Source organism: Labrus bergylta, chromosome 16, assembly GCF_963930695.1.
Source record: "Labrus bergylta chromosome 16, fLabBer1.1, whole genome shotgun sequence".
NCBI lineage: Eukaryota > Metazoa > Chordata > Actinopteri > Labriformes > Labridae > Labrus > Labrus bergylta.
This window is the reverse complement of record NC_089210.1, coordinates 22,139,717-22,153,944: the sequence shown is the minus strand read 5'-3', so window position 1 is coordinate 22,153,944 and position 14,228 is coordinate 22,139,717. Positions and strand designations below refer to the sequence as shown.

General features: G+C 43.5%; 1 protein-coding gene across 4 annotated transcripts in view; it reads left to right on the top strand.

Moving 5' to 3' along the window:
• Positions 1 to 2,109, top strand: part of prkar1b (protein kinase, cAMP-dependent, regulatory, type I, beta) — a 62,000-nt gene extending 59,891 nt beyond the window's left edge. For all 4 annotated transcript variants that reach the window (XM_020647577.3, XM_020647591.3, XM_020647582.3 and 1 more), the window contains one exon: positions 647 to 2,109. In XM_020647577.3, the coding sequence (XP_020503233.1) occupies positions 647 to 819 (173 nt within the window). In that variant the 3' untranslated portion in view covers positions 820 to 2,109. The remainder of the gene's footprint in view (positions 1 to 646) is intronic.
• The last annotated feature ends 12,119 nt before the right edge of the window (positions 2,110 to 14,228 follow it).

Here is a 14,228-nt window from a genome sequence, read left to right as displayed (position 1 = left end):
GAAAAAAAAAACAGATTTGTTCCATAAAACAGGCAAAACACTAATAATTAGAGCTGCTGCTTACAATAACACAGAAGTTTTATAAAAAATCATCTTACAATTTTACACAGCGATACAATACTGCAGCTGAAAGTGAATACATTTGTACAGTAATGCTTGGACAATATTATCTGTCATTCATACACAAATCCAAAATCAAGGCCCCAGTTGTTTCTATATTTGATACAATCTCCATTTTCTTAATGATCGAAACTATGAAAAAAGTATTCAAGGTTTATAAAACTAAGACAAATTCTCAGACAGATTCATAAAGTTATGAATTATTTTGCAGGGGTTTTCTTGTGACTTTTGATAAAAAAACAAGAAATCACCTAATTTTGTTGTTCCTTGCACTTCTATTGTCCTTGTTGTGGTGGAAACAATAAAGTTTATTTAAAAAGTATTGTATCGAAGTCTTTATTACTCATATCTGAACAACCCTAATTTAATGACATCCTGGCTGATATTCTTGCTCCTCCTCCTCCTCCTCCTCCTCTTCCTCCTCTTCCTCCTCCTCCTCCTCCTCTTCCTCCTCTTCCTCCTCCTCCTCCTCCTCCTCTTCCTCCTCCTCTTCCTCCTCTTCCTCCTCCTCCTCTTCCTCCTCCAGGTGAAATCGCCCTGCTGTTGAACCGTCCCAGGGCAGCCACTGTAGTCGCTCGTGGTCCGCTCAAGTGTGTGAAGCTGGACAGGCCCCGTTTTGAGCGTGTGCTGGGGCCGTGCTCAGAGATCCTCAAGAGGAACATCCAGAGATACAACAGCTTCATCTCCCTCACTGTGTGACACGCCGGCCCCTCTCCGGGCCCCCACCAGCAGGGGTGGGAAGCATCAGCATCAGAGTTTTGGTCCATGGGTGGGATAGAGGTGAGGATGTGGGGTAAAGGAAGTGGGTTTTACATCCGCGGTGACAGGGCGCACATTTCCTGCCCTCTTTTCCATTTTGTGCATTTCTTTCTTTTCTTTGATCTTTTGCACTTTGCCTTGACCAGTGCTGTCACGTAGCTTTATGTCTAAAACAACATGCAGGAGTGTAAAAAGAGAGCGAGGGCTGCAGCCATTCAACTGTAAATGAGTCATAAAAACAGAGTGTCAACTTTATGATGTATGCTCCTACACTGTCAAAGAATGGCATTTGCACTTTCATGTATTTATGAAGGGCACAATGAATTCAGGAAATGAGGAGGAAGTAAAGACATGTTTACGTACAGCAGGAGGAGGTGAGGACACATTTCTTTGCTCGCTGCCAGTGATTTGCCTATTTTTCACTTCTGGCTGTGCGTGGTGCCATTTGGAGGTCGAATCTGACCCGCACTGCACATATCTCCTGTTTCCTAAAGCGTAGATGTAGAGGTATAACTACAATTGAATTCCTGGCTGCTTCATTCATTTTTGTGCTTTTAATTGTGCTTTAACTGTTGTTATCTGTTGGGGGTTGTTAGAGGAGATGATATGTTGAGATTTTATGTGGCGTGTGCAAGCCAAATTAAGTTTCTCTCTCTTCCCCTTCCCCCCCTCAAGAAATCCTCTGTATCTGAATATTTCCTGCAGCGGTTCAGTCTGATCTGTGAGCCGTGGTGTTCCAAAGGAGAAGTAGTGTTATCAGTCCAGTCCACACACAAGCAAATGGAGTCTGAAACACACTGACATGAAACACACAACAATAACTGTATATGCTTACACTGTCTCAGGACTCTTAGACACACACACACTCTGACTCACACACAACTCTTACCTGATGCTTTTTGAAGCTGATTTTCTTCTAGGTTGAATAACTAGATTACAGCTTTTGCACCACTTTTGAGTTTGTAACGTCAGGTCAATACAAAAGTTTGATATAGCTGTTTAACGACATAACTTATATATTATGAATATATTTTAAAAAAAGTAGTAGAAAATATACTTGTGTTGCTTTCTTATGATCTACTGTATCCTGTCAGAGTTGCACAAATGACCCAGCAAAAGATGTTGAGTAGAAGGGGAAGAAAATAATCTTTCTGTATTCTCTTTCTCTCTGTATCTCTTTCTTTCAACTATCCAAAACCATCTTGAGCAAATAAAGAAAAGCTTCTGAAATCCTCTCGGTTTGAGTCATTCTTTTTGCTTTTAATTAGCCACCTTTTTTTGTGTGAGAATGTGACCTTCCACATTTTTTTCCCCTACATTTAACCCAACTTTTGGCAATTTTTCTCCTCTCCTTATTAGTCCTTTCTCTCCCTCCCCTTCATCTCATCTCATGCCAACACCCTGCCTCTCCTGAAAGTCTCTATTAATCTCCCCTAAAGTGCCAACTGTCCTCTTTAATCACAATTCACATTTCATCTAACAGGTAGCCTACCTCCTCTCCATCTCATCTTCCCTCTGCTCTCCTCTGCTCTCCATCCTTCTTATGCTAAGCCAACAGACAGACATCTGTCAGTTTGAGCTGTCGGAGAGTCTCAGAGCTCCTCCCAGCCAGTTTACACTGCAGTGGACTAAAGCCTCCGCAGCTTTGACACATTCCTCTTCATCTTAATGCCCACTAAATCAACTAAGGAATGTGCCCCCAACTTGCCGACATTGAGTTTAGTACCCCCTGCTCGATCAATACGCACAGGCTAACACATACAACATCACACAGTAACACACATGAAATTAAAAAACAAACAAGAGTAAGGTTTGTAAGCTCAATGAAACAAATGTAAGGAATAGTGGTTAGGTATCAAGTATAAAAAGTTCTGTCCTTGCAGTTACAAATGCATTTAATATTGCAGCTGTTGTGCATGATCACTTTCTTCCCCTGGACATGCTAATTGCTAATTTTTTAAGATGTTGCAAACAATACTGCTATTTACATTTGAGTAAGCAATTCAAACACAGCTAACAAATAACAGTTTCATCCGTCCTGTTGCTTCTTTTACAAGGATGCAGCGGAACTTTTCTTTTGCATCTCATCCTAAAAGCATTGTATAAAATAGAAGCTAATTATACATATTTAGGAGCATTTATGTGCCAGCAAGTGACAGAAATGCTGCAAAGTGGACCTAGGGTTTAGATTGTATTGTCAATTACACGATGAACTTGCAGGCTTCACTTTGAATCCAACAAAAATGTCATCAAAGTGCTTTGAATGCATTTTTACAGAGCTCCTTGTCAACAGATCAATTCCAAGGACGAAGTGGACGAAGTTTACCAGGTAAGACTGACTCAATTCAAAGAAAAGTCTCAAAGTGGATGCTAGAATTATGGTCTTTCAGAAAACACTGTTAACACCTGCAAGTGAACTCTGAGGTGACATCAGGTGTGTGTGTGTGTGCGTGCGAGCGTGCGTGCGTGCGTGAGTGCGTGCGTGCGTGCGTGAGTGCGTGAGTGCGTGAGTGCGTGCGTGCGTGAGTGCGTGCGTGAGTGCGTGCGTGTATTCCAGTGTGTCCACAGCACCTGATTAGGCAGGGCCATCACAGGGCCATGCTGGGTGGGCCGGTTGAGGACAAAACTTGGCAGTGTCACACAAATAGTAAGATGAAGCCTTGATACCGTGGCACAGTGCCAGTGCTAATAAGAGAGCCCAACCAGAAAATGCGCACTTTCACACACTCCACTTTTGATTAAGACCGCTCAGTTCAGTGTTTGTCCTTTATGCTTCATAGCTTCATAATCCATCACGCAGCTCCTGCAGTCCCACAGCGTCTGTATCACTGAGACCAAAAACATTTATCCAGCTTAGCAAACATCAGTTCCAGTAGCTGCATGTTTACTTTGAAAGCAACATTATCATCACTTAAGGAGCATTCAAACTGTCAACAACTAGCAGAGAATGATTATTGTATTCAGAGTTGGTTGAGGTTTCTGCAGATTTTGTCGGCATGGTTGTAAAAATAATGCTCATATCCCAAACTCAATTCCAAACAAGCAATAAAAGCAGGACAGTATATAAAGGATGCACCTGCAGATTTGCATTTGATAGAAGACTTTACTTTGGGAGAGGTCTACAAACTCATATTACACTGTTTCTTATGAAGTGATTCAAAATGTCTAAAATGGGCATTATGACCAAATGTTGATTGGAGAGTATCAAATGTTGAGGCTGAAATAAGATGTGAAGTCATTTATTTTCTATCATTGCACATAAATGTTCATTGTTTGAGTTCTTTGCCACTGGACAGAGAACTATCAAGTAGTTAAACCTACATTAAATGAAACGTCATAATCAATATTGTTGTTCTTGCAGCCTTTATATATTCTCTAAAGGCTGCTAGGGAACACCTTTTTGATGTTTAACAAGATGTAGGTAAAAGAGTCAAGTCTGAACATGTGTTTTTAATTTTCCTAGTTGTTGGTAAAACAAAACAAAACATATTTTTTCCATGCTTAGTTCACGCCTAGCTCCTTTCTCATTAAAACACAGAAGGCCTGTTTCTCTGGGATCTCCCTCAGCCGTTCAGAAGTGGCCCATGAGAGTAGAAAGCAGCAGGAGTCGGGACCCGAGAGGATGAATGAACCCTACTGCACAACCATCCCCTCTCCTCCCTCCCTCCATCTGTCTTCTGCTACTGTAGCTTGGCTCTCCTTCAACTCTCAGCTACTCCCACATTTAAGTATGTTTAGTGTGAGACTCCTGTGCAATTTGTTGTTCAAATAAACAAGGAGCTGGACTCAGTTTTGCGGGGAGGAGTAGGAGGAGGAGACAGAGAAGAAGCAGAGGATAAAACGCTGAGGTGGAGGAGGTGATGAATGTGCAGGAAGAGGAAGAGGTATGTGGTTTTTAAGTGGGGTCCTTGGTGGTGTGAGATCCACTGAGAACCACAGACGTACATTTTTAAGAATGTATCCTAACATGGAAACATTTTGCCTCCTCGTTTACAGGAGGGTTTCTTAAGGGCATCCCTCCAAATTACACGTTTTATGTAAGGATTGCCAAAACTTTACAAGATAAGATGGCTGGGAGTGATTTTGTGTGTGTGTGTGTGTGTGTGTGTGTGTGTGTGTGTGTGTGTGTGTGTGTGTGTGTGTGTGTGTGTGTGTGTGTGTGTGTGTGTGTGTGTGTGTGTGTGTGTGTGTGTGTGTGTGTGTGTGTGTGTGTGTGTGTGTGTGTGTGTGTGTGTGTGTGTGTGTGTGTATTGGTGCATCCCATAACCACACAAAGCCACCCATGGTCTCATGAGAGGATGTTTTATTTGGTGCAACATATTTAGATTTGGCACTGTGAGCATAAAGTGTGGGCGTGCGACCCTTACCCCTCTGTCTTTTTCTCCATGACTCTCTCTCTCTCTCTCTCTCTCTCTCTCTCTCTGCTGTTTCCTGTCTTCCTCTCCTGCTCTCTGTGTTCCCATCCATGCTCCTGCCACCCTCTTGTCAGGGGAGATCCAGGCTAATTAAAATGCCTGCCAACACCAGGCTTCAGCCTCCATTGATTCTCCCTGCCTTCTCCCTCCTCAATGATCCCCACACCCTTTAAGGAACAAAATCAACCCCCAACCGCCTTTGCTAATGACCGGAGCCTTTGATACGCAGCTCTTTTCTTGTCTAGATATATTGGGTGTGGCGACCTGACTGTTTGGGAGTTGTTCGCACTTCTATTTGCTCTGATTCTCAGCTCTAATCGTGACCCTCCGGGGTTAAAGGCCACCGCCTAGGCCTGGTCACAGGTGATAGAGCAATAGGGAGGCTGATGGGATTGAAAGGTTAGGGATGAGAGGGGCTGTTGAGGAGAGGTCAGGGGGAGACAAAATTTGGGTCAGGAGATCATCACAAGGTCTGGTTAAGTCAGCAGCCTGTCGATTGAACAACTGAGTGGGTATTTATTGTTTTAATAGAGCTGATTTCCCCTCAAATAATCATAATAATAAAACAAATAATCATAGGTTGAATTTTTAAAGCTCTTTTCATGTACTCAGAGACACTTTACATGGCTACAAAGAAAAACTACACACATGCTACACACAGGACCTGTGGACCTGCATTAACGGGGAGATGTCAGAGTGGGGATCAGTGGTACCTGTCCAGCCACCTGCCACCAGACCAACTTCCATACTGTGGTCCGCAACGGGACTTGAACCGACAACCATCCGGTTCCCAACCCAAGTCCCTACTGACTGAAAATCACCAATCTTGTTTAAAAAAGCTGAGCTCTTGAGTAATGATGGTGACATGGATGGGTTGGTGCAGTCTTGAATGTATGTGGGGGAGTGAGTGGGGAGCGTCACCAGCCTTTGACAGCCATTATCCAGTTTCCAGCAGAGAAACTTTCTCAGAACAAAATGACTTTGGTGTAGGCAGAGCTATGGAGGGACTCAGTTGTTTTTGTGCATGTGCAAGAATAAGACGACTGGTTCATCTTTAACAAGCTACTTATATTCTTATTATAGGCTGCATTCATGAGCCCCTGGTTCAAAGGATTTACTTTGAAATGATGCCTTCTTCCTGTCGCTGTCTTAAACGAGTCAAGTCCTTTGCCATGTGTGTCTGCAGACACGGCTGACTGCCTCCCAAAAAAATAAGAAAGCACAAAATGAACAAGGGGATGAGATACAATCTGTTTGTTTTTCTGCTTTTCTTTCCCAAGCTTGTTATCGTTCCTCATTTCCTGCTGGACTACAAGTAAATAATTCACTTGTATACATTTAGCAACACTGAGACCAGGCCTCCCTGACATCGCCTCAATTTTGGCCTCAGTTTCAAAGCTGTTCACAGCCTACAGAGCCTCGACGACTCGCCTCCGACTGACGTGTAGAAAAAACAAACAAAAGGCTGAAATGTTCTCCTGATATTCTGCATGCTCACATGGGGGGGAAAAAAAGTCTCAGTAGCATTTCTCTGAGTGGGATATTCCATCGTGCACATGACTCTGCAATCGCCTGCCTACGTTGATCTGGAGCTAGCACAATCCATCTCTTCACTTCCAATGTGACTTCACTCCCCTGAGAGGCAGCGCAGCAATCGAGTCAATTGTTCCTTTTTTCCGTTACTCCTACTCTCTGAGGAATCGTTGAGGGTTTGAGTGCTGAGCATAAAAGTAGTCGAACTCTGTTCTAATCACATTAGGAAAATGAAGGACCACAAGTCCCTGTTGGATTCGATAGGAAATTGTCTGAAAGCTTCATCCAGCTAAAATGATTAAATCTTAAGCTTTAAGAATTGTATGTTTGATTCTGCTTAGATCTGTAACGTTCCCTCACTTAAAACGTCTGGCCTGGATGCCAACGATTTTGTCTCTTCCTCGGGAGTAAACACGTTGTTGGGATGTATAAGATGTCACAGCTTCACTAGTTCTATACCTTCACATCCCTGAGTGTTCATGTCATCCCCCGTAACACATCTACTCACTGCAGGTGTGCAAAGTCACAAGGCTAAGGCTGTCAAGTGTCTCCTAATGATCGGGCCACCCTAGACATCCGCAACCCCTTCAGCCCTTCTTCAAGGACCCCCCAAAATCCCCTCAATGTCCAAGCTGTACCCTGAGCCATGCCCCCGGGCTGAGGCAGTGGCTGGGGCCCGGAGTCCACAGAGGTGACCCGGCTCTCCCTAAACCCTGAAGGAATGTGTGGATTTGAGTGAGTGCTGTAACCAGAGAGCACTCTCTCCTATCTTTAAGCCCATAATGGAGCCACTTCCTGTTCAAAATCAGTTTGTTGTGATCTCCCTCTGCCTTGGGATTTTGACACTTCATCTCGAGTCCTTGGAGAGGAGGAGGTGGTGCACGAGGAGGAGGAGGGAAGGAGGAGGAGAGGTGTTATTATGGTTCTGGTCTGTGTACCATAATGACAGTGTGGGTAGGCATCAAAGGCTTGGGGACCCAAAAAAGTAATTTTTCTAATTTGACTCTCAGATCCTACAACCAGCCTCTGTGTATGCACATGTGTAGACACATGTGCATACATGCAAAAGGTGCCCTGTGTGTCATTCTTTGATTCAGAGCTAGGATATTTTTGTCGTTAAATAATTGTGGGGCTTTCTGGGCTTCCTTGAGGTGCCATCAAAATTTAATGTGGGGCAACATCTTTGGTAAATTCTTGCAGGGATGTTTTCCCTTTTTTTGTAACTTTCTGCTCTATCAAATAAAAGAAGCAATCCCAGAATAAAATGTAGAGGTTGCTCGCTCTTCTATATTTTCAATCCCCTCCACCACCTTTCTGTCTCTCTCACATGTTGACATTTATGCCTCATATGCTGGATCTGGATCTGCTACCAATTGTAAGGCCTTCCACCTTAAAAACAACACTAACATTTTAAAGGCCGCTACAGTGCTGCTTCCTGGGAGCTCTTTAGGTAAAGGGCTTAAATTAACTACTCGTAATCGTTACCACAATGCATGCAAAAACAGCATCACAGTAAACTCATAAACTGGGAAGGGTTTTCTCCAGGTGGTTAAGTGCGTTTTGGCTCAGTAAGGTGATGTTGCTACAGGAATGGTGCAGTGTTGCAGAAAGCCTTGAAGACGTCTAACCAGGTATTCCAAAACGGATTCTCTAATCTTTGGGTATTCATTCAGTCTTATCTTTTCCCTAAAAAACATTTCTTGTCCCTCTCTCCTCCTTCTGCCTTCTGAGTTGTATCCTTTCCTCTTCTTCTCCGTCATGGATAGCTAATGTCGCTCAAGTCAAGCAGAGAAATCTCTCCTTAATCCCCCCCTGGTACTGAAACCTGCCCCCCTCCCGCACCTGCACATTACAGCCACCATCATCATAGCCTCCACTAGTCCTCTGATCCCTGTTTCTTTGCACTATCCACATTGGAGGGAGGGGGGAGAGGGGGTTTGGTTAGTGAAAGACAAGGGGAGAAGGAAGGGTAAATAACGAAGTGAAAGCCCCATCTGACATGCCAATTGGTATAATTATGGGCTTAAAGGTTGCTAATACATTTCTGAGGACAGTATTGTTGGCCCCCTCTGAGAGTTGAGCCCGTCTGTCATTAGGGGACATAAAGACCACTTTTCATTGGGCCTGGAGTTATACATTCTGCTTGTGATAAATATATATTTTTTATTAGTTTTTGCTCCCTATATTAGTTTCTTGCTATTTGTTTGGATGACTTTTTTCTGCTCGTCAAAGCAATTTCTTTCCGCTTACCATTGACGCATTATCCTAAAAACGTTCTCTCTGTTTATTATGAGTATGACCCTGTATATGTTTCACTCTTTAATGTTCTTATTTCAGGGCCAGATTCATGAAAGGCAATACTTGTCTGCTATTTTCCCACTGGCACCAACAGAAATGTAACATTTGTGCCACTTTAATGTCTGGGCTCTACACATAGACCTCGAACTTTCCTCCATCCTCCTGGGACAAAAGTGAGACAGGGCAGCTCTGTGTCCCCCTGTCCTTACATCGTCCTGTCCCCCTGCCAAGAGCCGGGTTTGTGGCTTAGCCGTGTCCTCCCCTCAGAACCCACAGAACATGCGGGGGACACAGTGGGAGTTCCCACCGTTATGGGGGGAGATGGGGTGTAGAAAGGAGGGGGTTAGGTTGGGTCAGACCACCACAGAGACGGGGAGACCCCTGTCTTCGTCCTCGCCGGTTCCCACTGCTCCCAACACGGCACACACATGTTGAAAAGGTCAGGTCTTGATAGACAACAGAGCACCGGCAATTACGCTGCCATTTCTCAGCCCCTGGAAGCTGGAAGTCCCCTCTTTTCTGTGCGAGTGTGTGTGTGTGTGTGTGTGTGTGTGTGTGTGTGTGTGTGTGTGTGTGTGTGTGTGCAGAAAGAGAGAGTGTTTTTTTTTGTCCATAGAGAAGAAAGAGGCAGTGTTTTAAGGGGAAAAGGGGGCTGGGACGGGGCGACGAAGGGGCTGCATGTAAGGACTTGTGCCTGAATTGCTTCATGTCTGTCTGTCTGTCCGTTTGTGGAAATTGGAGAATGTGCATGAGAGAGCGCAGGTGTGAAAATGTGACAGACTATGAATAGGTTTGTTCTTTTATTGTAGGTTTCCACATGTACAGTCAATTTGTGCATTTCATAGATAATGCATGTGTGGATCTGTTAATACCTGAGGTTTAAAGGAATACTTTGGATTTTTTGAAGCTAGAGTTGTATCAGATCAATAGTGAGTTCATCACCTACAGCAAACGTCTGTGAGCAAGGTGTTTGTATGGAAACACTGATGAGTTTAGCAACATGGAAGTACAGGAAGTGTACTGCTGTAGAACAGGTTTGGAGCAAATTATAGCCACTGAAGACAGCCCCTTTCTTTATGCAATAACATTTTCTCATCTACCTAAGTTGTGTGCTCCTACGCATGCAGTGCACAGTGTTATGTCACATCAGCTGTTTGGGTGGAAAGTGCAGTCGCTCAACTGAAGTCAAACTTGTCTTTTCTTGAGATTCGAAAAATAATGTTGCTTGTGTTTATCTGGATGTGCTTTAACCTGCCTAATATAAAGACTGCGTGGTGTTCTGCTGAGTGATAATGGCCTCAGACAGATGTGGCTATAGCTTCACCCAAAATAGACGTCGGAACGCAACACGTTAGCTCTGTTTACAGGAGGCATACATTTAGATTTTTCTGAAGAAGATTTTTCACTGGATCATACGTCAGTTAGGCTACCCACTTTCTGGAGAGTCCTTATGCACCAAACCATTAGGAAAGGTAGCGCTAAATACAGTCAGGCATGCATGCAGAAATGGCTGGGCCCCTGGAAGACCCAGTGAATGGGCATTAGGACATGATTTAGTTCAATGTATGCGCATTCGATCAATAGTGTTAGTGCTAGCCTCCTGGCTAACATTAGCTCCCTCTGCCTGGTTCCCAACCACCTTTGGAGCTGACTGAAACAAGTTTGTTAAAAAGTTATTTTTAGGGTTAAATGCCAGAGCCAGCTCCCTCCTTTTCTTCTTCTTTCTCTTATGCCATCCTAACTAGAACAGGCGACCTTTTACTGATACAACAGTAAATAGAACCTTTTGTTTTTGTTGCTAGAAGATGTAATGTTCAGTATTTAGTTTGGTCATTGTTGCTTAAAATTAGGATGGTTTTTGTAACCTCCCTGGGCCCTCATGTGCTTTCCCCTTTGCCCCCCCCACCCCCCCACCCCCTTATGGGCGGCCTTAAAAACATGAAACAACTTAAAAAACAATCACAGATGTTTTCCCTTCTCTCCCTGTCATCTCATCTCACTCAGCAAAAGTAAATATTCTGTGAACATTGGATCATAAAAGTATGTCCCTGTCTCTACCATAAACAACAAATAGTGCTTCTACCATATTTATATTTTCTTTCATATGTTGTCTTCTCTCTGGACCTTTGACCCAAACAGCTGAATTGATAGCGTGTTAACAAAAACCAAACAATTAAAAAGGTAATTAGATGAAGCTGTGAAAATATTCAACACTTAAGGTGAAACTAATTTTCTAAGGTGGGACTTTTTTTTTAAGTCGTGTCCTGTCTTAGCATCTTTGATGGTTCTCCTGCCGGCTTCTCCAAACAAGGGCCTCGCTATTCAACATGTACTGTGGGGTAACACACTCACTTTTGATAAGAAGTGTAAATAGCTGTGTTTGGGAGCTGCGATCAGGAGTCCATCTCTGACCTCACAACGCCCTTAAACCTGCAGAAGCTGCATGCAGAGGCTTCATCAAAGGTGCAAACACACACAAACACAAAATGGGATCACTTCCAGAGTATTCCAGGAAAGTTCTCTCGTTGGTGTCATTTCGCCATCAAACTACCAACCTGTTTGAGGATGGCTTTCACAGAGGAGCTAAGAGTGAAAAAGTCGAGGCAGCGTTATGACAAGAGCAGACCGCAGTTTGACAGATCTGGAGATCACACAGAGAGGATGCCGCGGTCCCTTAACAACTAAAGTGTGCTGCAGAAATGTATAATGTGTTGCAGCTGGAGGTTTGCCGCGCATACCTCGTACCACCAGCTTTGGGCATTTATGTGAGCATGTGGCGTAATTTCTGATCCTAGAGGTGAACTTAACTGTGCATTTGTGACTTATGAAAGAGTAGTTGGGCATTGTACTGCTTTAATGCCTGCACACCTATGGTGCCTTAAAGGGAAAAAAGGGGTCTGGAGGAGTGCCGAGAGGCCCCACAGAGCACTTAATTCAGGTTGCTATGCATGTTAGAGAGATGAAGGCCTGTAAATGGTTGCCAGCAATCGTCCCTATAAAAGAGCAGCTGCGTCTAGGACCAGTTGTAAGTATGGCCGCTGTACTTGGCCTCCCTTCACTGCTTAATATTCAACTTAGAGTGTGTGTTGGAGGTTTTTTTTTCTGTGTGAATGTGTGTGTGTGTGTGTGTGTGTGTGTGTGTGTGTGTGCGCGTGCGTCAAGTGTGGCTGCTTGTTTATGTGTGTAGAAGTTGCCCTGGATATGCACTCTGCTCTGGATAATTTCCAAGTCCAATCTATATTGCTACGAGCCACAGGAATGTACCTTTGCTCCTGGGAAATTTCACCTGAATTACTTACCCTTCTGTGTGTGTGTAAGTGTGTGTGTGTGTGTGTGTGTCTGTGTGTCTGTGTGTCTGTGAGTAACCCAACCATAAATGTGACCGCTGTTTCTAATGGGCTTATTACAAGACACACGCTCGTGTCGAAGAACTCACATCTCCAGACTTAAAACACCAACACACAACCCACTTATGGAATCGACTTTGTCATCATAGACGCTGATGAGCTGGTTTGGGGCGATAGTTAGTGGAGCTAATTCTCCCCTGAGGAGGAGGGAGGAGATCTCTCAGTCGTCTTCAGAGGACCTGCTCCTTGTGTCCGTGACTCATGCATGCTTATGATGTGGCTGGGCGGCGCTGGGGGAGACACCAGGTTAAGATCTGTGTTTGTTTCTCTGTTGCAAGGCAATCCACTCGCTCTTTGACATTATGAGGTGTCATAGAGCGGGGATGCCCAATGGAAAATATGTAATCGCTTTCGTCTGAGAAGAAGTACAACAGTTGTGGCCGTCATAATCGTGGAGAATGTGCGGCTATCAGGAGATCGAGTTTCTATTGTCAGATCTGCTATCTTTTTATGGCTCCCCAGCACACTGAAGTGTGAGAGTCTTTGCTTTCTGTGCAGGTCAGAGTTCAGCTGCACAGGGATCAGGTTGAGATCGGGTTATGGATGATAATGTGTTTGTTATAACACTTACTGCACTGTAATACCTGGTCTTTTGCTTTGGGAGTATAGGTGTCAGGACTTATAGTGTGGGTAATAAATAACGTAACAGAAAGGAAACATTTCCTGGTACATTTAGGTATAGCATGTACAGTAGATGAGTATTTTAGGGCCTTGGATATATGGTTTAAAAATGGCATCTGTGTCTGAGCTTAAAGGATCCTCATTGATCTGGAGTAATTATTAAACACAATGATGAAAACAAGGCTAGGTATTTATTGTTTTATCTGAACGTCTGGTCATTTGTAATTTTTTCAGAGTTATTAAAGACAGGAAAAGTTGGGAAGAGAGAGTAAAGGATGACATGCAGCCGAGGTCAGATTCGAACCTACAGACACTTCAAAAAGGACTATAGCCTCTGTACATGGGGCACACGACATAACCGCTAGGCCATCTGCGCGCCTGTTTCAATTGTAATTTTTGAAGTTCATCAGAAGAAAACTGTTCTTTTTGCTACCTCTGGCTTCTTACTCAGCTTATTGTTAAACATATATATTTTTTTTATCATTTTCATAAAGATATTGACAGTTAAATACAGACTTTTAAATGTGTTGTTATTTTCTTTTCTTTCTATATTCCTGTATAAAGACCCAGCATACCTAAAGAAAGAAGTGAACAAAATCATTTTTACGTCCTTTCAATCGTACATGTTTAGTAAAGAATCATCCTTAAACTCACTCTCCTTAATCTCAATATTAATCTGTTTATTCTGACTATAAAATAAGTCTACAACGACTTCAGTTTTAATATTCCTGCCATGTTACAACCTTCCCCTCCTGCTTACAGATATTCAAGGTTAAAGACTCCTCAAATGATCACTTCTTCCCACCGTGGAAATAGATGATAAGAAGAGACAGACTTCATCCAGACTAAGACACTACAATCCCCCCAAGGCCATGCAACTCATATCCGCCACATTCTTAGAAATTTTGACGGCCTTTTTCCTCCATTTCCCTCACTGGGAGCTATGTGTGGCCCCGGGGGGGAGAAAAGAGAGTCATCACCGTCCTCTCCGCGGCGTCTTTATGGCTCGATTTACTGTGCAGCAGCATCTATAAAAAGCATTTAATGGGGTTAATGTTGTTAGGTACACAGACTT